General features: G+C 45.2%; 1 protein-coding gene across 3 annotated transcripts in view; it reads left to right on the forward strand.

Annotated features, from left to right (window-relative positions):
* The window catches only part of KIAA1217, a gene marked incomplete at both ends in the record, with an annotated part of 339,403 nt that overhangs the window by 216,934 nt on the left and 101,129 nt on the right, over positions 1-21,340 (forward strand). For all 3 annotated transcript variants that reach the window (XM_080717095.1, XM_080717096.1, XM_080717097.1), the window contains 2 exons: positions 11,153-11,351; positions 16,216-16,309. In XM_080717095.1, coding sequence (XP_080573221.1) covers positions 11,153-11,351; positions 16,216-16,309 — 293 coding nt within the window. The remainder of the gene's footprint in view (positions 1-11,152; positions 11,352-16,215; positions 16,310-21,340) is intronic.

A 21,340-nucleotide genomic window follows, 5' to 3' on the forward strand; every position in this document is an offset into this window, starting at 1 on the left:
TATCAAGTGCCCATAAAACATGTGCCTTTCTCTGGGCCCTCGGTTTTATTCCATAATCCTATTTGTCCAAGGCCCAAACCACGCTGTTCTAGTGTTGATGTCTGGGAGCGCAAGCACTCCCATACTCCATTGTTCTTCAGAATTGCCAGATTGCTGTGATACATGGTGTGTTTCATTGCATTTGATTTTTTTCTGGTGTCTGGGTTGTTGATTTCCTGTGTTGCTCCTGCATCATCTGGTCATATTGAATCCGTATGAGTTCTCCTAATATGTTGCAGTTGTCTTGAGCATCTCTGTTGCATCCTCTGCGAACAGCATCCCGGGTGTCCCTCTAAGCCATGTACCTTTTATCTCTTGTACCAGCTGTGCCTGCTGGTCTTCACAAAAGGTCTGAATTGAAAGACAAGGCTTCTGACATTTTATCATTATAAGCAATAAATTTGTTTGAGATTTTTGGTGAATACCTTTTATTAAGTTAAGAAAGCTCTCCATTTTTTTTTTGTCTTTTTTATTGGTGTCTCGCAATTATACAACATAGTGAACATATAAGGAGATAAACTCATCCATGCATACAGTATCCCTGGGTGTGTTCCCTCCACATCCTTCCCTCCCTGTGCATGAGAGTGAGATAGCGGTGCACTCATATATGCTCACAGCATTTCTGGGTCCTTTCTTTCCCTGAGCCACCTCTTCCCCCCTTGTCATCCTCCCCGGTTCCCTTCCCTTACTCCGCTGTTCTCTCTACTCTTTGCTACGAGGCCCTTCCTATTTTCTTCCCGGCTTCCACATGTGAGAGGAAATGGATGGCCCTTCTCTTTCTGAGTCTGGCTTATCACTCGTCATAGTTTTCTCTAGTTCCGTTCATTTTCCTGCACATGACATGGTCTTGTTGTTCTTTATGCTTGAGTAAAGCTTCCTTATGTGTGTAGATCCCACGCTGTCTTTCTCCGCTCATCTGTTGATGGGCGCCGAGGCCACTTCCTGTGACTTGACCGTTGTGAATTGTGCTGCTACAGACATGAGTCTACATGCATCACTCTAGTATTCTGATTTTAATTCTTTTGGCTGGTATATGATGGTTCCATTCCTAGTCTTTAGCGCTCACCTGATTCTTAAATTGCTGTTTTTTAAAAAATTATGAGGGTGTTGGATTTTTGTTAACATTTATCTAACTTTATTAAAATCAGTGTATGATTTTTCATTTATTCACAGTGCAGAAAATATCAGGACTGGACTTTTTAATGTTAAGCTGTCCTTACATTCTTCAGTAAGCTCTTCGTGGTCATGAGGTATTTTATACATATTTGCTCTGCTAATATTTTATGAAGAGCTTTACCTTTGAATTTGAAGCTCCTTATTATATTTTTGGTTTAATATCCAGGTTTATGCTAGCCTTATAGAATGAATTCTTATGGTGATATTTGTCAGAGCCCGCTTGGCTGGTCCGAGGTGGGTCAGCATCTTTAAGATGGCGCCGTGGCAAGGCGCCAGATCACACGCCTCTCACACGCCTCTCTGTTTGCTGGCGATAGCCACGTGCACAGTGCGACTGATCATGTGTCAGGTGCGTGACCAATGCCTGTGTTCATCATGCCATCAGTAGAGTAGCCAATGGGAAACTGTATTGTAAGGTCAGGGGGGAGGGCCTTCAGAGCTGTATATATGCAGGTGGTTGCGTGAATAAAGGAGGATTCTTGTTCCAGCTGAAGAGGTGTCCGTGTCGTTCTCTGAGTCCCTGCGGGTCGGAGTCTTGGGGAAAGATAGATATTTATCTTGATATTCACTAAATTAAGGAAGAACTCAACCATAGTTGTAATATACCCATAATTTTATTACTCACAGTATGTTCTTGTAGTATTTTCTGCCTCGTTGCTGAGAAACCTTTGAAATCACAGCCTTGGCTTGGTCTGTGTGCGGCGTGATCTACTGTTACTTGAAGATTTGTGACAGCATCTTTGAAGACAAGTTTCTAAATATCCACATAGAGAGGGGCCGTAAGACCCACTGGGAATGAGTAGCATCGTGGTACTAGAAAGAAGCATCCTAGACTTCCTCCTTTAGCATAGGTAGAATAGGGCCATTAGCTGATCCTTTGAGGTCGTTTTGGGGATAGCCCTTGGAATGCTCATTCTAGTGGGATTGCTATTTCACCTTGAGTCCCACTGCACCAGCTAATCTGGAGCAAAACAAATTTAAGGGGAAAAGCACTGATAGCGCCATTACTAAGACTTCGTGTTGAGGATGAGTCTCCAAGCAGGATCTCCACCCAGGGGCTGCAGTCTGTCAGGTTGTTGGTGGGGCAAGACCCCATCGCCGGTAACTTCCTACACAATTATTTCTTTTAACTCCTCTTCCATGAGGGTCACACAGGTTGTCCGTACTAATGACTCTAAAGCACATTCATAATTAGAATTCGGCTTAAGACTGTGACCATCTGGGGTTTCTCAGTCCTGGCTAAAGACTCTTGGAGGGATTTTTCCAAGGAGTCTCCATAGTTCCACATTGGAACAGATAGAAGAGAAATTAATTAAAGGACTTAACAAAGTCTTGCAGTGTCTTTAAATATCAGGTCTATTGAAACAAGAAAACAATGGATTGATTTACTCCTCTTCACATACTGTAGCAAAGGTGTAGTGTTCATTAACTGAAGTCATAGAGAAATCTACAAGTAGAGTGATTCCATAATAATGAGCTTTCCATGGAGCTTACAGCCTCTTCATGGAAAATCCAACTCCAGTTATCTTTTTCTTCCTCACAAGGTGATTATCACCTGCTTAAAAAGCTGGTCCCTAGAAGGGACTTAGAGTGGACGTTCTCTCTGGGTCTGAGAGCAGAGTGCATCCTGGAAGTTTAGGGGGGAACACACCTAGCCTTGTTCAACTTGGTACTGTGTTTGAGTAAATGTCAACTGGTGTTAACACAACTGGTTAACAGCCAGGAAAATTGTGTCATTTATGGAACCACCCTAGGGTTAAAACACAGTAGGTGACCAGAAAAATGTCTCCAAGATGGAAGGTCTTATGAGTCCTTTGTTACCACCGCGGCCCCAATTCCTGGCATGGATCTGGCTCCTCAGAAGGCTTGTAGGGCAAATGATGGATCCATGTCTCCAGGATCTCAAAGGTGCCTCTCAGTATATTACAATTTTGTTTGGATTGAAAACATAAGACGGACGGGCGTGGTGGTGCATGCTACTCATCCTAGTACTTGGGAGGCTGAGACGGGAGGATCGCACAGGTTCGAAGCCAGCCTCAGCTACTAGTGAGGCTCTCAGCAACTTAATGAGACCCTGTTTCCAAATAAAATATAAAATGGGTCTGGGAATATAGCCTGGAGGTAGAAGGCCCCTGGGTTTCATCCCCAGCACCACACACACACATACACATACACACCCATAAGATACAGTCTCTTGCATACAGTCTCTTAAAGATATATTATTATATTAACTGTACTTGAATCTTTTGCTTGTAATAAATACCATATCTTCTCCATTCAGATGCCGGTTTGTATTCTTCAAACTCAACTAAAAGATTCTATTTGAATATTCTCCCTTGATCCTTCTATTCTGACTTAAGAAATTACCCAATGAACTGAGTAAGATTTTCAGTTGACCCGTCCTTTTAGAAATGATTTTTAAGACAATCAAATCAAAGCATACTTAGTTTTAAAAGAAGATACTTAAAATCATGAAAGAAAAATGTGAGTAAACTTACCACATTAAAACAACCCCATTAATTTTTTTTTTTTTTTTTTTTTGGTGGTACTGGGGTTCCTGGAAGCCCTACCTCCGGGCTACACTCCCAGACCTATTTTATATTTTTATTTGGAAACAAAGTCTCTAAACCAGCACGGCTGGCTTCGAAACTGCGCGATCCTCCTGTCTCCGCCTCCCAAGCGCGGGGATTACAAGTGTGCGTCACCATGCCCGGCCCCCATTAACTTTTTGGTATATCGTCATCAAATAGGTAGACTTGCTATGAAATTAAGCTACCAAAGTCCAGGCCCCTGTAAATAAGTATTTACCTTCATACTTCATTTCATGTTTCTAATTTTGTATTTTTAGGGTCCTCAGATTTTTATAAGTTTCAAAACCCAGGGATGTAGCTCAGCGGCACTTGCCTGGCATGTGCAAGGCCCTGGGTTCAACCCCCAGTACAGCAAAGCAAAACAAGCGCCCATGAAACCCAGCCCCATCACTGCTGTTACGGTGATAATTAATTTTGTAAGACTAGCCCCTTCCTGTTTTTTAAGATGCTCTTCTTGACAGAAGATAATTCTTTTCTCTCATTTCCATGTTCATCATGAATTCCTTTTAATTACAGTATAGTGTTCCAATAAATCGTTTTAATCAGTTCTCTTAAGAATTGATTTACGAAATCAATTTCCACTTGTTGGACATGTATCTCCCCCCTCCCCATACACACCGTGTTATTCTTACAAATTGTGCTTCATAGAGCACGCTGGTAAGGATAGCCTCATGTATAAATGTGCAGAAGTCAAATGACTCCCAAACCACGTGTGTATTGAGGAACTTAGAGACTCCTTGGGAGTCTTAAAACCAAACAAAAGTGTAGTTTTCTTACAAGTGCCTTAGAGGTATTGACAGAAAAACCTTCAGAAAGTGTGTATCAATTGACTTTTCCAACGGTGGTGTATGAGGGTACCCATTTTCCCAGCCTTTGTCCACACTAATTTTACTGTAAACACCCTTGCCGGGTTTGTAGGTGTAAAAAGCCATCTTATTACTTGAATTTACTATTTTCCTGAAGTTGAAAACTTATTTGAGCACGACAAGAGCTTTTTGTGTATTGAGGGCACGAGCTGTTTGCCATCGATTATGCAAATCTGCATGATCTTAAATTGCATTTGGAGAATCTGAGGAATTGAGTTCGCTTGGATTGTCACATCTTCTACCTGCAGAAGAGGCCTTTTAGGTGGAATTGTATTGCCATTCTAGAAAGCAAGCAGACTTCTATTAATTTGACCACATTGCAGGGAGAATTGATTGATTGATTGTGTGTGTGTGTGTGTTATACTGGGGATTGAACCTGGGTCATTCTACCTCTGAGCTACACCCCATCCCTATTTTTATTCTTTATTTTGAAACAGGTCTCACTAAGTTATGGAGGGCCTACGTCGCTGAGGCTGGCTGCAAACCTGCGGTCCTGCTATCTCAACTCCCTAAGTACCGGCACTTGCGAGGCAGGTGCCACCACGCCTTGCTGAATTGAACTCATTTTAACTAAAGCTATTTAGGCATCTACCGGGTTCTTAAAACTCTATTACATATTCCCATCTAACGAGGGGAATTAATGTGTATAGAGGTAATTATAATGTAAAATTTAAAGTCACGCTTGTCGTTTCCACAAACCATGATGTGAGCACACGTGTGAGGGGAAATCAATCCCTCGGCCCGTGATGGGCAGGGAGGGAGAGGTGCTGGGGAAGGCTGCTCACGCAGGTGATGAGCACGTTTAGCTCAACGTCTCATCTCAGGCTGGTGGCACAGCACGCCGTGTGAACGTGTGTGATAAGATACCCGGCGTAGCCGTGGCGTCCTGGGAAGATGGGCAGTAATACGCAGGCATAGCAAGGGTGTGCTGTGACTACTTTTGGGTGCTTTGCTAGAATAATATTGTAGGTGTCCAACATTCTGGAATGGATTCAGAGATTCACAGTAAGTCAGTGGAGTAGAAGCACTCCATGTGTTCTGGTTTCTCAGGAGGACTCCAAGTGCTGTGAGGCGCGTTTCAGAACCTTCATGTGGCTTTCAGAACTCTCCGCCGCCCCCAAATCCCACCATCTCACCAGCAAGTGGATTGTCTCTCGCTGCCCCATCATGCCTCAGCAACCTCCAGCACTCGGTCAGTGTGGGACGGCGAAGGCATCCTGAGAGGGTGCGTAGAGAAGACAGACAGGGGTCAGTGAAGAGTTCTGGAAGCGGCATGCTTCTAAAAAGAGTTCTTGAGGTTCTGCACATTGACAGAATCGCACATCCATCTTAGCAGCTGCGACGCTTAGACAAGCTACCTGGAACTCCTGAGTTCTGTTTTCCTATCTGTGGGTAACTTCACAGAAGATGCTGCGCCGATTGCAGGAACTGGTGCCCTGTTTCTGACATCCAGCAGGCACCCTGTAGATGGACTCCCCTTGCTTTTTTCCCGTCTTCATGAGAAGGGAGATTGTGACCCAGAGTCCCTCGGACATCCTCCGTGACTTTGGAGTAACTCAAGAGAGCGGAAATGTGTGCAGAGCGTGCTGAATCTCTAGAAACTGTGTGGGTTTTAGCTGATCCCTGTGCCAACAAAAAGACCATTGTGCATTAAGAGAATTCCTCCTGAACTCCTCCTCTTGTAAGCATTCTGAAATGCCTTTCCTGAATCGAGTGTGAAAATACTCTTCTGTGTTTGTGGAGGCCTCTTTCCCACCCGCTCTGGTTTTCATGTTCCGTAACTGGACTTGGGTAGCCACACCAGCCGGACCCGAGGTAACTGGAGTTTAGGCCCTTTTGATGTTTTTCTACTCCGGAGCCTACAAATTCTATTTCAGGCACACACAAGTACAGAATGCAGATGTGGGGATGAAAACCAGGCCTTGGGTGGAGGGGAGGGAGGCTGGGGTGGTGAACCGAGCCAGGCTCTCAGTGGCTGTTCTGCTAGAAGCCTCTCCCCAGGCGCAGTCGGGGTCCAGACCTCAAGAGTGGTTTGGCCTTTTGATATAGCATTAGCAGCCCCACGGGACGGTGACCACACCTCCCATTTGGGGCAAAATATTGCGCAATCTGTGATCAGGCAGGCTTGATTTTCCCTGCACTCTGAGGAGCATGCAGACCACATGGGGATTCTGGAGCACTCACTCTCCAAGGAAACCGAGGACCAGCACTGGGATGGGCAGAGGGAGGCAGTGGAGCTGCTGAGGCCCGATGCAAAAGGCCGCCTAGGAAACAGTCACTGCAGGATGTATCTCTAAGGAGTATACAGAGTCAAGGCTACCAGACTGTTTACAACGTCAAGCAAAAGCTGTTTTAGCTCCGAGAGAACCCCTCCTCCCCACACACATGAGATCTCTTTTGGAAAACTAATAAATAATGTATCCAGTCACAAATATTTATTGGGAACTTACCACATTGCGGGTACTACCTCAGGTACAAAGCACAACACAAAACATTTTTCAAAACTCTTGGTTTTGAGCTGGGCGCGGTGGCGCACGCTTGTAATCCCCGCGCTTGGGAGGCGGAAACAGGAGGATCGCGCAGGTTCAAAGCCAACCTCTCTGTCTTAAGAGACCCTGTTTCCAAATTTTAAAAAAAAGATAAAATAGGTCTGGGAGTGTAGCCCAGAGGTAGAAGGGTTTCCAGGAACCCCAGTACCACCAAAAAATAAACAAAACAAAAAAACTCTTGACTTCGTGAAACTTACATTCTAGCAAGAAAGACCACCAGTTAAAAAAAACATTAATAATTAAAAAATTAAAATATTAATTATGAGCCAGGTGTGGTGATACATGCTTGTAATCCCAGTATTTGGGAAGCTGAGACAGGAGGATCACAGGTTTTTGGCCTACCTCAACTATTTAGTGAGGCCCTCTGCAACCCCAGTCCTATTTTTTATTCTTAATTTTGAAACAGAGTCCCACTAAGCTGCGGAGGGCCTCACTCAGCAGCTGAGGCTGGCCGCGAACCGGGGATCCTCCTGTCTCAGCCTCCCACGTGCTGGGATTACAGGTGGACGCCGCCACTCCCGGCTGGTTTTCCCTTGTCATCTACAGTGTCACAGTGACAGGCCTGGGTGTTGGCAAGTAAGGAACCTTTTCTGTCTTCAGGTCTCATGATTGGAGATTGAATCTTCAATCTTGTAATTGGAAAATCTTTAATCTCATGATTAAGTGAAGAAAAAAAAAAGAAAGTATGTGTAATAATTTTTGGCAAACATGTTCTCTGGTTCCTTGTGTCTTTGACCCGGATCCTATTTTCTAAGGATATGGGCGCCCAATGTTGTCGTGTCTTTGTTGTTTCCTCTCTCGTCGTCCCTCGGTCGGAAGCTCTCCTTTCTGAGATCCTGTCTGCTGTTTCTCCTTCACTGAGATCTCACTTCTGCTCCAGGCTCCTCTGGGCTCACTCTTGTTTCCAAATGCTCCCCTGCGCCTGGCCCGCCTGGTCTGTTCTAGGCTTCTGTTGCCCCTCTAGTTGGGCCTTCTTTCCTGGTGGAAGCTTTTACACAATGCCTGTTAATCCCTGGAAGGTCACCAGTGGATGATGGAGACCAACCAGAAGTCATACCAGCCAGAAGTTTTTATTTGTTGTTTGTTTGTTTTTGTTTTTGGGTACTGGGATTGAACCAGGGGCATTCTACCTCTGAGCTACACCTGTAGCCCTTTTTATTTTTTGTTTTGAAACCAGGTCCCCCTAGGTTGCTGGGAGTCTCACCAAGTTGCTGAGGCTGGTCACGAACCTGTGATCCTCCTACCTCAGCCTCCCAAGTACTGGCATTGCAGGCACACACCACCAACTGGAAGTTTTTACCTATGGCAGTCTGCATTTTGTTTCACTACAGGATGTCAGCTGGAATTTGCCTTTAAAAATCTACTGGTCCCTTCTCCGAGACTTTCCTAGAGGGGTCCTCAGTTTCTGGACAGAGGTGCCAGCCCTTGCTGGGGAGCACTGTGCCAGCACTTCCTGCCGTGGTCAGCCTGCAGCCGGTCTTTGGTTCAGACTCCCTACCCTCTAATGTAGATGCAGTGAGAAGGCCTTTGGCTGAGAGGGGTGGGAAGGGAGGGATAGACATCTTGCTGTACCACTCAGAGGGATTGTGTTCAGCCAGCCCGCCTCTTTCAACTCGCTCAAAGTTCCTACCAGCAGAAGGACCGGCACCTCATATTCTGGCTTCTGCAGCCCTGCGTATTTTAATGTTTTATGCTGACTTCCTCTCCCCTTGAAAACCCAGGAGCCAGCATCCTCTCGTCTGCCACGGTTCTCTTATCCTTTTTTTTAGATTTTTTTAGTTTTTTTTCAGTACTGGTAATGGAACCCAGGGGCATTCCACCTCTGAGCTATACTCTCAGCCCCATTTTTTATTCTTTATTTTAAAACAGGGTCTCACTGAGTTGCAAAGGACCTAAGTATCTGAGGCTGCCCGCGAACCACGATCCTCCTGTCTCAGCCTCCCAAATGCTGGGAATACAAGCGTGCGCCACCACGCCCGGCTCACTCATTCTTTTTTAAATACACTTTCATTGGTACAACATAATTATATATCATAGATTCAAAGTGGTATGAACATTCACGCATACATCATTTGGTATATTTACCTCACCCCCAACCCCCACTCCATTACAGTTCTTTGATTTGTACTGTGTGTGTGTGTGTGCGTGTGCGTGCATGTGTGTGTGTGCGCGCGTGTGCATGCGTGTGCACACATGCATGTATGTATGTTACTGGGGAGTGAGCCCAGGGACATTCTACCTCTGTGATATACCCGTCAGCCCTATTTTATTTTTTTTTTTTTATATTGAAACAGGGTCTCACTAAGTTGGGAGGAGGCTCACTAAATATCTGAGGCTGGCCACAAACCTGCGATCCTCCTGTCCCAGCCTCCCAAATAGGCATGTGCCACCATGCTCAGCTAATTTGTGCTTTTTTTAAAAAAAATTCTTTATTGACAGCATATGGAATTCCTGGAGGAAGTCGATACTTGCGTCCCATGAACTGCCATGTTCCACTTGAAGTCATTCTATCCTCTTTAGTCTCTCCTGTTAAACATTACCCTAGTGGTGGTTGGTAGCCCACCCCAGTAGATACTTCCAAAGCAGCTCAAATTCAGCCTCAAGATTTTAGATGTTTCTTTCAGTTATCTATCTATTTATTTATTTATTTATTTATTTATATTTTGCGAGTCTGGGATGGAACCCAGAGGCATTTGACCTCCGAGCTACACCTCCTGCCCAATTTTTTATTCTTTATTTTGAAACAGGGTCTCACTGAGTTGCGAAGGGCCTCACTAAGCAGCTGAGGCTGTCCGCGAACCGCGATCCTCCGGTCTCAGCCTCCCCAGTGCTGGGATGACAAGCGTGCGCCACCACGCCGGGCTTCAGTTATCTATCTCTGAAGAACAATGACCATAAACATGTTGACTTGAAATATTCGCTCATGATTTTGCGGTTTGGCTGTGCCTAGCGGGGCGTCCGCTGGCGTCGCTGGCCTGGGGCACTCATCCGCGTGGCTGGCCAGTGGTTCTGGCCGTGGGCTGGGTGCGTACCTGGAGGGGCATTAAGGCTCCGGTTCTTCTGCATGTGGCTTCCTCGTGTGAGTGCCTCGGCTGGACTCCTCGAAGCCGGGTTCTGCGAGAAAACATCCCGGACTCACCAAGAGGACAGACCGTAGTGCGCACACACTTGCCAGATCTTTATATTTTATTTCACCCTTGCTAATGTCCCAGTGGCCAAAGCAAATCACATGGCCAAGCCCAGAATCCGTATGGGAAAGGAGCTGTGCTCTACAGGGTGATTAAGTACTAAGAAATATGACTCACTAGGGTCCACCCACAGGCCCTGGAAGTCTAACAGTCTATGATTCGGTGCTTATGGTTTTCTTTGTTTAACTGACTTTTTCCATTTTATTTTTGAAATGTTGGGGTACCATTTTTCTCTTGCAGAGAATTTCATATGTTATAAACATTGAGTAGCTCGGTATTAAGTCCACATAAATAGGGTAGCATTTCTGCCGGAAATGTTTCTGATTGGACTACGACGACGTAAGCGCCGTGGCTCACCCGTTGCTCTAATGGTTGTGTTCTTAGTGAACGAAAGGCACGGAAAAAGTAACCCGAAGGGGTCAGAGTCCTAAATAGACCTTCCGAGGGAACTGAGTCTTGGCTTTTGCCTTCTACTACCAGCAGTTAGCTCCTTGGCCTTTGGGTTTTAAAACTGGAAAACGAGCCACTTTTAATACCTGCCCGGGCTCCGAGAATGAAAGCAGGCCCTTAACCTGATAACCACAGAGCGCGTCCCTTTGGAAACTTCAAACATATATGTCCTGTGACGTGCGTGTCAGTCCTGAACATCTCTAGATGCAGAAGGACAGATGTGGCTGGGCTTACGCTTCATACCCTGTATGTCTTGATCCACGGCCGATGACTGTGCTTCTTTCTGCACACAGGGGTTCTCTATCTCCAGTACGGAGATGAAACCAAACAGCTCAGGATGCCGAACGAAATCACAAGCGCAGACACGATCCGTGCTCTCTTTGTAAGTGCCTTTCCCCAGCAGCTCACCATGAAAATGCTGGAGTCGCCCGGTGTCGCCATTTACATCAAAGACGAAAGCAGAAATGTCTATTATGAATTGAATGATGTCAGGTAAGGGGTCATGTCTCTCATTCATATATGCGTGTATGCAGGTATGCATGTATGCAGGTATGCATGTATGCAGGTATGCAGATATGCAGGTATTCAGGTATGTAGGTATGCAGGTATGCATGTATGTATGTATGTATATATTTGGTCCTCCACATTGCATTTACAAGTTCATTTCTTTTCCTCCGCCATCCTGTATTTAGAGGCTCTTTTGACCATCTTGTTGTATTGCTAGAGCTTGCTCTTCTCCTGTTTCCCCAGAAGGGTGAAGAAAACACACCCAGGATCCTGACCGGTAGGGTTATCTCACCCAGATGTGAGTTCCCTCTCTGACTTTCTACAGTTCATTTGCAAGGTGACATTTAAAAGGTTGAGGACACACGACTTCAGCATGGATCTTTGCTTGTTACATTGGATCTTTCAATAGCATATAAAAAAGAATGTTAGAAAAAATCCAATCCGGCTGGGCATTAGTGGCACTTGCCTATAATCCCAGTACTTGGAGGCTGAGACAGCAGGATTGCAGGTTCCAAGCTCTCCTTAGAAACGTAGCAAGGCTCTCAGCAACTTACTGAGATTCTGTTTCCAAATAAAAAATAAATAAAGTAAGGCTAAGGGTATAGCTTTGAGGTAGAATCTCCTTGGGTTCAATTTCTAATATCAGGGAAGGGAAAAAAAAAAAAACAGGAAATGATACAACCTACCACTTCATCTGAATGTTAGGGAAGCCAAGGTCCAGAGAAGTGCTAGAGAGGCTCTTGATAAGAGTCGAAAGCAGTATTAGATCTAGAATTTTGTAACCTCCCTCTGAAGCGCTCTCACCCCCATAGGCTGCGGATGTTTTAGGGAATTATCCTACTGGGTGACCACTTACAGCTAACAAGCTCCTCAAAGCAGTGGTCTCAATACTTTTGCCACCAAGAAACGTGGCTGAGAAGCATTCTCAATTTTTACTTGTTTCTTTACAAATCACCCTGTAGTCCAGGGACTCGCTTTCCAGGTGGGCCTTCCCCAGGACCCCCACGATGACTGACTGTAAAGTTAGGCTAAATGGACTCAAGCTTTTGCAAGTGGCAAGAAAACAGAAGCGCCCTTGTTGACGGCAGCGGCGCTGTCGACAGAGCAGAAGGGACCTGTTTGAACTGTCCCGCCAGACAACCTGAAAAACAGGATCTAAATCAACGCAGGCCAGCGGCTCCAAGCAGAGCCTCGAAGTATGTTAGAACTCAAAAAAGATTCTTTAGTGACTAACCCGGCCCTTTCGTTTTATGGAACCCGAAACTCAGGTGCATCAAAGTGAAGGGTCCTGTTTAGCTGCACACAGCCAATTAAACACCAAGCCCAGCCCCAAACCTGACTGTCCACATCGTCTGTGAAATCATCCCAGGCAGGATTTGGGGCTTCTGAGTCCCTGCCCTGTGGGGATAGCAAATTCATGTGTTTCTTCATCATGGAAATAATGAGTACCGCTTTTTTAAAAAAAATATATATGCCTTCAGAGTACAATAAGTGTAAACTGATAAATATCTAACAAGAATCACAGGTGACATATTTAGTATCGTGCCAAGGTGTAGGAGTAATTTAGGGCTTTCAAAGTCTGACACACGCCCCAAGGCACAGCTGCTGCATCTGTTGCACTAACATTCTGCTCAAAACACGTTTAAATATTCACGAGTACGCCGGGCGTGGTGGCGCACGCTTGTCATCCCCGCGCTTGGGAGGCGGAGACAGGAGGATCGCACAGGTTCGAAGCCAGCCGCGGCTGGCGTAAGAGACCCTGTTTCAAAAATATAAAATAGGTCTGGGAGTGTAGCCCGGAGGTAGAAGGGCTTCCAGGAACCCCAGTACCACCTAAAAAAATAAAATAAAATAAATATTCACGAGTATCAGAAAATTTCTGCTTGTTTTGGAAGTCAACTATTAGTCAAGCCGCCATCGTTTTTTTTTTAATTCTCAAAGCATGAACTTAATCCCCAAATAATGACACTATATTTGAAGAGTAGGTTCGTGGTAATGGAGTACCATGTGGTATTTTCCATGGGCATTCCATTTCACAGCAGACATCTTGGATTTTTGCATTTATGGTTCAAGGCATTGAGGGTAAAGTCGTAGTAAGCGTGGACGTAAGCAAAGCCACTCTTGGTTATGGAACTCAAGCCTGGCGAGGGTATTGTGACCATTATAGCGCTCTGTCCTGCAGCCTGTGCAAAGACTTCTATATTACCTGAAAACGTTACATTGTAGCACCTTCCACAAGCCTCCCTCAAAATATGATTCCTTTGGTGTGCTTTTGGGGACTGTTTTAAAATAGTCACAGAGAGAAATGGGAAGAAGACAAGGAAGACAAAGGTTCTGGTCCTCCTCGGTGAAGACCCAGTTCATAAAATAGACAAAAGCCACTCTTGGAAAGACACTGATCATTCTCAGTATGTTTATGTTGGTAGTTGTGAAAATGCTAATTTTTTTACTCTTAAACTGCTAGCCTGGTTTTTAAAAAACACTCATTTAAAATGATTAAGTGCGCCGGGCGTGGTGGCGCACGTTTGTAATCCCCGTGCTTGGGAGGCGGAGACAGGAGGATCGTGCAGGTTCGAAGCCAGGCACACTGGCTTAAGAGACCCTGTTTCCAAATAAAAATGTAAAAATAGGTCTGGGAGTGTAGCCCAGAGAAGGGTTTCCAGGAACCCCAGTACCACCAAAAAATATAAATAAATAAATAAATAAAAATAAATAAAATGATTAAGTGCAAAGTTATGCATTTACACATTTATAATTTTGCTTTTTAGTTCCTTTGATTTACATATTAAAAATGGGCCTAAAAGCCAAGCATGGTGGTATTCATGTGTAATCCCAGTATTTGAGAGTTTGAGACAGAAGAATCACAGGTTCAAGGTTAACCTGAGCAACTTAGTGAGACCCTGCTTCAAAATAAAAAAATAGAGTCGTGGGTATATTTTGGAGGTAGAATGCCTCTGGGTTCAACTTACAGTATGAGAGAGAGAGAGAGAGAGAGAGAGAGAGAGAGAGAGAGAGAGAGAGAGAGAACAGAGAAGAGAGAGGAGAGAAATGGACCTAAATGTTTAAGTAGAGAAAACATTTGTGTTTGGTGATGGATATAATATTTATGCTAAGTGATCACATATATTTCCTTCCTTCTCAGATAATCATTCAAATTTTTGCTTGTAGACAAGAGATGGTTCAATTCTATTTTATTTGAACGGTGGGAGGAATCTGTGCCACGAGCATTCTATAAGACAAATTTTTTTAAAAAGAGTATCCTGTAGGTTTTAACTGAGGACAGTGGCTTTAATTCTCTCAGCCAGGCACATTTCGCTTCTCTTTGTTCTTCTGAAGCGAGCGCCGTCACGAGCACCTGGCGACTTCACCGTGGCCTGCGTATTTTCCTTAGGGAAATGCTGCAGAGAGCTCGGGTCGAATAACTGTTGCGAACATTGCCGCGGTGAACACAGTCGGGCTTTTGCCCGTCGGCTCATCTTATGTTGATGTTTCTAAATTAATCGTAAACCAAGATCTTGTACTTTCAATACCTTTAGAGTCCCTGTACGTCTTTTTCGCAATTTAAGTGAGGTTTTTTTTTTCAATTCCCGTTCATTGTCACAAGTGACTTATCCCTGTACCCAAAGGGCAAGTTCCCGTAGTGAATCCCCAAGTCCTTACCTCCGGGGCTCTCCCCTTCTTATTAACGCAGCCCCTTTTAATAACCCGGCCTGAGCCTTCCCCTCAAGCAGACATCTAATGAGCTTTTTGAAATGTGGGACAACACAGGTGCAAGCTGGGACTCGTCAGTACTTCAAAGTAATGACTGGCAGATAGTTAAAGGAGGGAATCCTCCACTTCATTTAAAACAAAAGCATCGCCCAATAATCCCAGTGATTTCAATCAGCCCATTAAACGTGCGGCTGCACCTGGAAGAAGGAATGTGTCTCCCTGCACACCTTTCTCTCCACACGCCAGCATTGGAGGCCCAGTGTAGACGGGGCTCAGGGCCGCGGGCGGCCTTCCTAAGCTGCGGAAGGATTGTGGACATTCACGGGCTCTCACAAAATCTCAAGGTAGGCTCTGAGCAAGGTGTGGGACCCCCGCCTCACACCGCAGTGTGACTCGCTGGCGCTAAGAGCTGGGTTCAGAAGGAGAGAAGAATTTATCTACTACGCCTCCTTTAAGTCCATAACTCAGTTTGTATGTAGAAATGTATTTTTTAAACCCAACATGAAAGGAGAAAAAAGGCACGGTAAGGATATTTTGATCTCTGTAGCACTTTATTTTCTAGACTGCATTTACCTTTTTTTTTTTTTTTTTTTTTTTTTTGCTAACAGGTTTAAAGACCAAACCAAAAAAAAAAAAAAAAGAAAGAAAGAAAGAAAGAAAGAAAGAAAAATGTGTGTGTGTGTGTGTGTGTGTGTGTGTGTGCGCGCGCGCGTGCACACATTCATCAGATAAGCAACAAAGCAGGTGTTTGGGCAAAGTGAACAATTAAATATTTAAATATTAACCAAATCTCTTTGAAGGTGTCATAAATATTGGAGTTTTACTGTTTTGGAAAGCATTGGTTTTCCAGGCTCTGAATCTTGAAAGAAAGTTCTGTTTACCTGGCCTCTATGGATAGAGAGCTACAGGGAAAGAATAATATTTTCCCGTAGAACGAGGCAAAGGAGAAAAGCCGAAGTCATTTTTCTTCTTTTCCTTGTTTCTATCTACCTGTTTTATGGTGAAAGAACTTCTCATCTGGTTTACGGCTTCCCGCTTGCCTGCGTGTCGCTTTTACCCGGGCCTTGAGGGCAGGCGAGGAAATGGCCACAGTCAGGCTGCTGTCATCTGCTATAGTTTTTGATATTTTTGATTCCAGGAACATTCAGGACAGATCCCTCCTCAAAGTGTACAACAAGGATCCTTCACATGCGTTTAACCACACACCAAAAACTGTGACTGAGGACGTGAGGGTAAGCATTGTGTTCTATTGTTAACTTTATTTGTGGGGTCCGACCATCCCTCCCTGCTCCTGCTCCTCGCAGGGTCAGCACCCAAGGGTTCTCAGCTGGTCAGGTGACTCGCTGTTCCATGGTAGACAAATGTGACTTCCCAGTCATGTGGGGTAGAGGGATTGAAATGGGGCTGTGTACGTCCTAATTTACCTCTATGCGTGGAGTTTATTTTTATTGCTATTTTTAGAGGTGGAAGGGATGGAACCCAGGGTCTCAGATATTCTAGGCAAGTGCTCTGCCTCTGAGCTACACCCCTCAGCCCTGAAACAAGAGCTAGAGATGTCCTCCAGGAGGTCTAGAGAATCTTCCCATGAGAAGATCCTGAGTCCACAGTGCATTAACAAACAACCTCAAAGGTGCATAAAGGCGTAGAAAATCTATCCCTGTTCTTACATTAGTTATTCCAAGTCGAGATAGTCACCTAGTTCAGGGCTGTTTACTGTTATATTGTGTTTAATATTATCAGATCTTTTCTGAACCATGTTGAGGGCAGAGTACAACCATCTGCATGATTTGGGAGCTAAAATTCTCCAGATTTAGGTCACCACAGGACATTATCTAAACATTTACAATATGCAGGAATGTTTTGAAGGAAAAAGAATGGAGAAAAATTTTTTTAAAAGCACATTTAAGATCACATTAATGCAAGTCCAGCAGAAAGGGATGGAGTTTTTAACAATAAGACTACATCCCTCTGAAGTAAAAATGGGAGGAGAAAATAAAAGATTAGCTTCTTAGCTGCACATGCACACACACATGCACGCACACACACACACACACACACACACACAGAGGACACTGTGCCATCTTGTACCATGTTTTCTATGAATTACCCTTTAGCAGAATATGGAGTTAAACTAGAATAAAAATAAATGAATACGTTTTACTGCCAAAGAAAATCAAGCATGATTCTTTTCTGAAGTTGTAGCATACTTTGCTTCCTGATAGCATATATTAGTTTCCGTTTGCTGCTATAACAACTTACAACAAACTTAGTAACTTAAAACACTGCAAATTTACAATTGTACAGTTCTAGAGCCTGGAGACAGACATGAGTCTTGCTGGACTGAAATACAGGGACCACCAGCAAGGCTTCCTTCTTTTCTGGATTTCTGGAGAGAATCTGCTTACATATGTCATGGTTAAATACAGACTTTCCCCAGAAGAGCTCATGTACTAAGGTTCACAGTTGATAGAATTAAGTCATAGGATTGTACTCTCATCCATTGTGATGGATTTCCCATAGCGTAGGTTGTAACTATGGAGGTTCTAACTGTGATGGGCTATAGCAGAAGGTGGACCCGTGGGGGTCTGGCCACAGGGATTGTGCTTTTGTCTTTGAACCCCCTGGCTTGTGCGCTCTCTCTCTCTCTCCCTCTCTCTCTCTGCCTCTCTCTCTCTCTCTCTCTCTCTCTCTCTCTCTCTCTCTCTCTTCTGGCCTCTGTGGAGTGAGGAGCGGAGCCCATGTGCTCTCCTTCACCCTGAGTCTCAGACCCTAGCCTCACGTGGACTAAACCCAGAATCTCCAGAAAACTCTGAGCAAATGAATCTTTCTTTCTCTAAATTGTGTGGTCAGGCTTTTTAGATTACAGCAGTGAGAATGTTCGTCGAGACATCTTATTTTCCCCAACTTCTAGATATCACACTCACATTGATTTGCAAGCCTCTTTCTCCATCTCCAAACCCAGCAAAGTAGCATCCGTCTGGCCCCATCTCCATTGTCCTATCTCTAATTTTCTGTTGTCTCCTAAATTTAAAGACACTTGTGATGATGGTGGACCTGCCTATTTCTCCAGAAAAATCTTCCTAGTTCTAGGTTAGCTGGCTAGAAACTTTGATCTCCCTTTCCCGTGTAACCTAACAGTCACACGCGCAGGGGCGGAGGATGCGGACACCTTTGGGGGATCACGGTCCTACCTTCCACAGGAGGTAGGTGAGGTTAACATCAAGAGGTCAGGAGGTCCAGCTGAGAGTGCTGGGAGAATTTCTGTGCAATTCTGAGTGATGAACTACAGAACCCGAGCTCATACTTTTGGAGACAAGGGCCTCTTACATCCCCAGCTGCTTTCTTATGTCCAAAATGGTGTGTGAGAAGAATCGGAGGCTGTGCTGTTTCTCGAAAGAAGCTAGGCTTTCGATATCTCCTGTTAGTCATTTCCACTTTAAATGTAAACCAAAGCCACATGAAGACAGACTGTGTCGCCATCATGAAGCGTGCGCAAGGACTGAGACCCTTTGCCTAAATGTCTTCGCCCTTTTGGCCATCTCTCTCTCTCCTTTTTTTTTTAATGCCTGGCTTTTGAGCTGGAGCTCCGTCCTGCTTACTGTCTGTTTTTCTAGAGCCATTCCGAGACAGGCGGCCCACAAATGCCCTTGGGAATCTTCTCCCTAGCTGGGAGGACACCCGTTTTAACTCTTAAGCAGATGTGGCCTACATAAGGAGCCATGGTGAGGACTGGGAGCATCAAATGTTAACCATGTGCACAAAGCCGATTAAAATGCACAGCTTCTGCTCCGGAGTTCAGCGTGTGGTTCCGTCTTGACTCGTACGTGAAATCGCGTGATCCCTTTCTTTTGTTTTTCTTTTCTTTTTTTTTTTTTTGGTGGTACTGGGGTTGCTGGAAGCCCTTCTACCTCCGGGCTACACTCCCAGACCTATTTTTACATTTTTATTTGGAAACAGGGTCTCCTAAGCCAGCGCACGCAGCTGGCTTCGAACCTGCGCGATCCTCCTGTCTCTGCCTCCCAAGCACGGGGATTACAAGCGTGCGCCACCACGCCCGGCCCGAGTGATCCCTTTCTGAGTGAGACTCTAGTTGTTTGTGGGAGAAGATCGACCATCGCCCCCCAATGAAAGGATGACAGGCGTTCACTGTCCCAACATAATAGCAAAGTGTTTCTGTTTCAATGAAGACTATGTAGCAAGGAGAACGAGAAAGCGGGTTCAACCCAACTCGGTATGATCATGCCTAGGGTTTATAGCTCAGCCCCAATTTACGGATGTCAAAGACTTAAAGACATGGAATTCCTTCGGCCTCACCGTTGAGTTCTGGAAGTTGGAATTCTCTCTCTTTTCCTGACGAATGTGGCTGTATTGCCAGGAAAGGACAGGAAGCTGCATTGTGCCCTGCCTGGAGCCCAGCTGCAAACCCCCGCTGCTCTTGGTCGAGAACAGAAATAAAGAACTGAGCTGGGATCAATTGTCGTAGACTAAACCCAGCTGCATGGTGGGTTTAGGGGAGCCCCTTCTTCCCTAAACCATCTTTCCGTATGTTTGCAATGTGAGCGTGGCCATGAGGAATTTCCCAGTAACCTCTGCAGCCCCTGACGTTCTTGCACTCACTCGCTGCCTCTAGTGAGCCTGTGCCAGCCCGCCAGCTGCCTGCGCCTTCCCAAGAAACACGCATGTGAGGAAGGCCAGGTTGGAACAGGCAGGTGGCGGCCACGAGAACGCATCAGTGGCCTCTGCGACTGTCCTACACGCGAACCTAACATCTTGCCTTTGAACAAAAAGAAAACGTCAGATTGTGCATCCAAAACTTGCCAACAGTTTTCCCAGGGCAGTTTTAGGATTGAATGGTGTTGCCCAGGAAGTGTGTTTGACTAATGGATTAACTCTGAGCCTCTGGGCCTCGGAGTGCATGTGTAATTCATGTTCGCTGGAGAAGGCTTGCGTCTAGGTCTTCATTTCACATCTAGCTGAGTGCGCGCGCGCGCGCGCGCGCGCGCGTGTGTGTGTGTGTGTGTGTGTGTGTGTGTGTGTGTGTGTGTTTACTGGGAATTAAACCCAGGGCATTCTATCTCAAAGCTATACCCTAGACCTTATTTTTATTCCTTATTTTGGAACCAGGTTGCAGAGGGCCTAAGTAGCTGAGACTGGCCTCGACTGCGATCCTCCTCTCCCAGCCTCCCAAATACTGGGATTACAAGGGTGCACCACCAAGCCTGCTTAGCTGAGCATTTTTAAAGCTGGGCTGTGTTATGCTACTGAGCAGAGCCCACCCAGCTCCTGATTTTTTTAAATTTAGTTTTACATGTGGGTGCAGATCATCCAGATGTCATTTAATCGTGTGACTTTTGTGTCCGTACAGGGACTAGTAGATGTGGCCATTCGATTTCCAAGGATTACTCTCTCCATATGCAGCAGGCCCTTTTGCACAAATTAGAGATGTACTTGGAGGGTACAGGTGACTTCCTGTTCACCAAAACTGCTGTGTCTGTCATTTTTACTTGTACGCAGAACGCACTGTCCAGGATTGGCCCTACATCTTCAGTTACTTCCGAATGTCCACGTCAGTCGCCGCCTCCCGGTCCCCTTCTATTTGAACTTTGTATTTGAGGTGGAGAAATGGTCTCCTTAGAAACCGCTGGCATCCACGACATCACCACGTCCAGATTCCTCGCCCGCACCCAGCACAGCTCTCCTCCTTTGGTCCAGAGCCCATCTTTGCTTTCCCCCTAATGACCTTCAGTGTGTTCAACGACCTTTACCAGTTTGGGGTTTTATTGGCTTAGCTTTGGTCTTCTGGATTGGCCTTTTTTCACCTGAACTGTTGCCCTTGTGTTTGTTTGTTTGTTTGTTTGTTTGTTTTTACTACTGATTTAACTACAACATCAGTGTGAATGACCTCTGCCCTCCCTGGAATTCAACACCCAGATGTTCCTCTTCTAAGTGGTTTTGTTTCTCATCGATCTTTCCCCAGTATCCCCAGCATATCCTGTTGAAGAAAAAGTTGGTAATCTCTTGTTTTCTCTAAGCACTTACCCTCCTTGATTTTTTTTTATCTTTTGAAGGATGGAGTGATTGTGTGTGTATGTGTGTATGCTTGCGCACACGGTTTGGGGCTCGAGGGGATGGAATTTAAAACATCGAGTTATCAGCCAGGTGTGATGATACGTACCTCTAATCCCAGTACTTGAGAGGCTAAGACAAGGAGGATCACAGCTTCGAGGTCAGCCTCAGCAATTCAGTGAGGCCCTCAGAAACTA

This window comes from Muscardinus avellanarius (genome assembly GCF_963383645.1).
Source record: "Muscardinus avellanarius genome assembly, chromosome: 20".
Lineage (NCBI taxonomy): Eukaryota > Metazoa > Chordata > Mammalia > Rodentia > Gliridae > Muscardinus > Muscardinus avellanarius.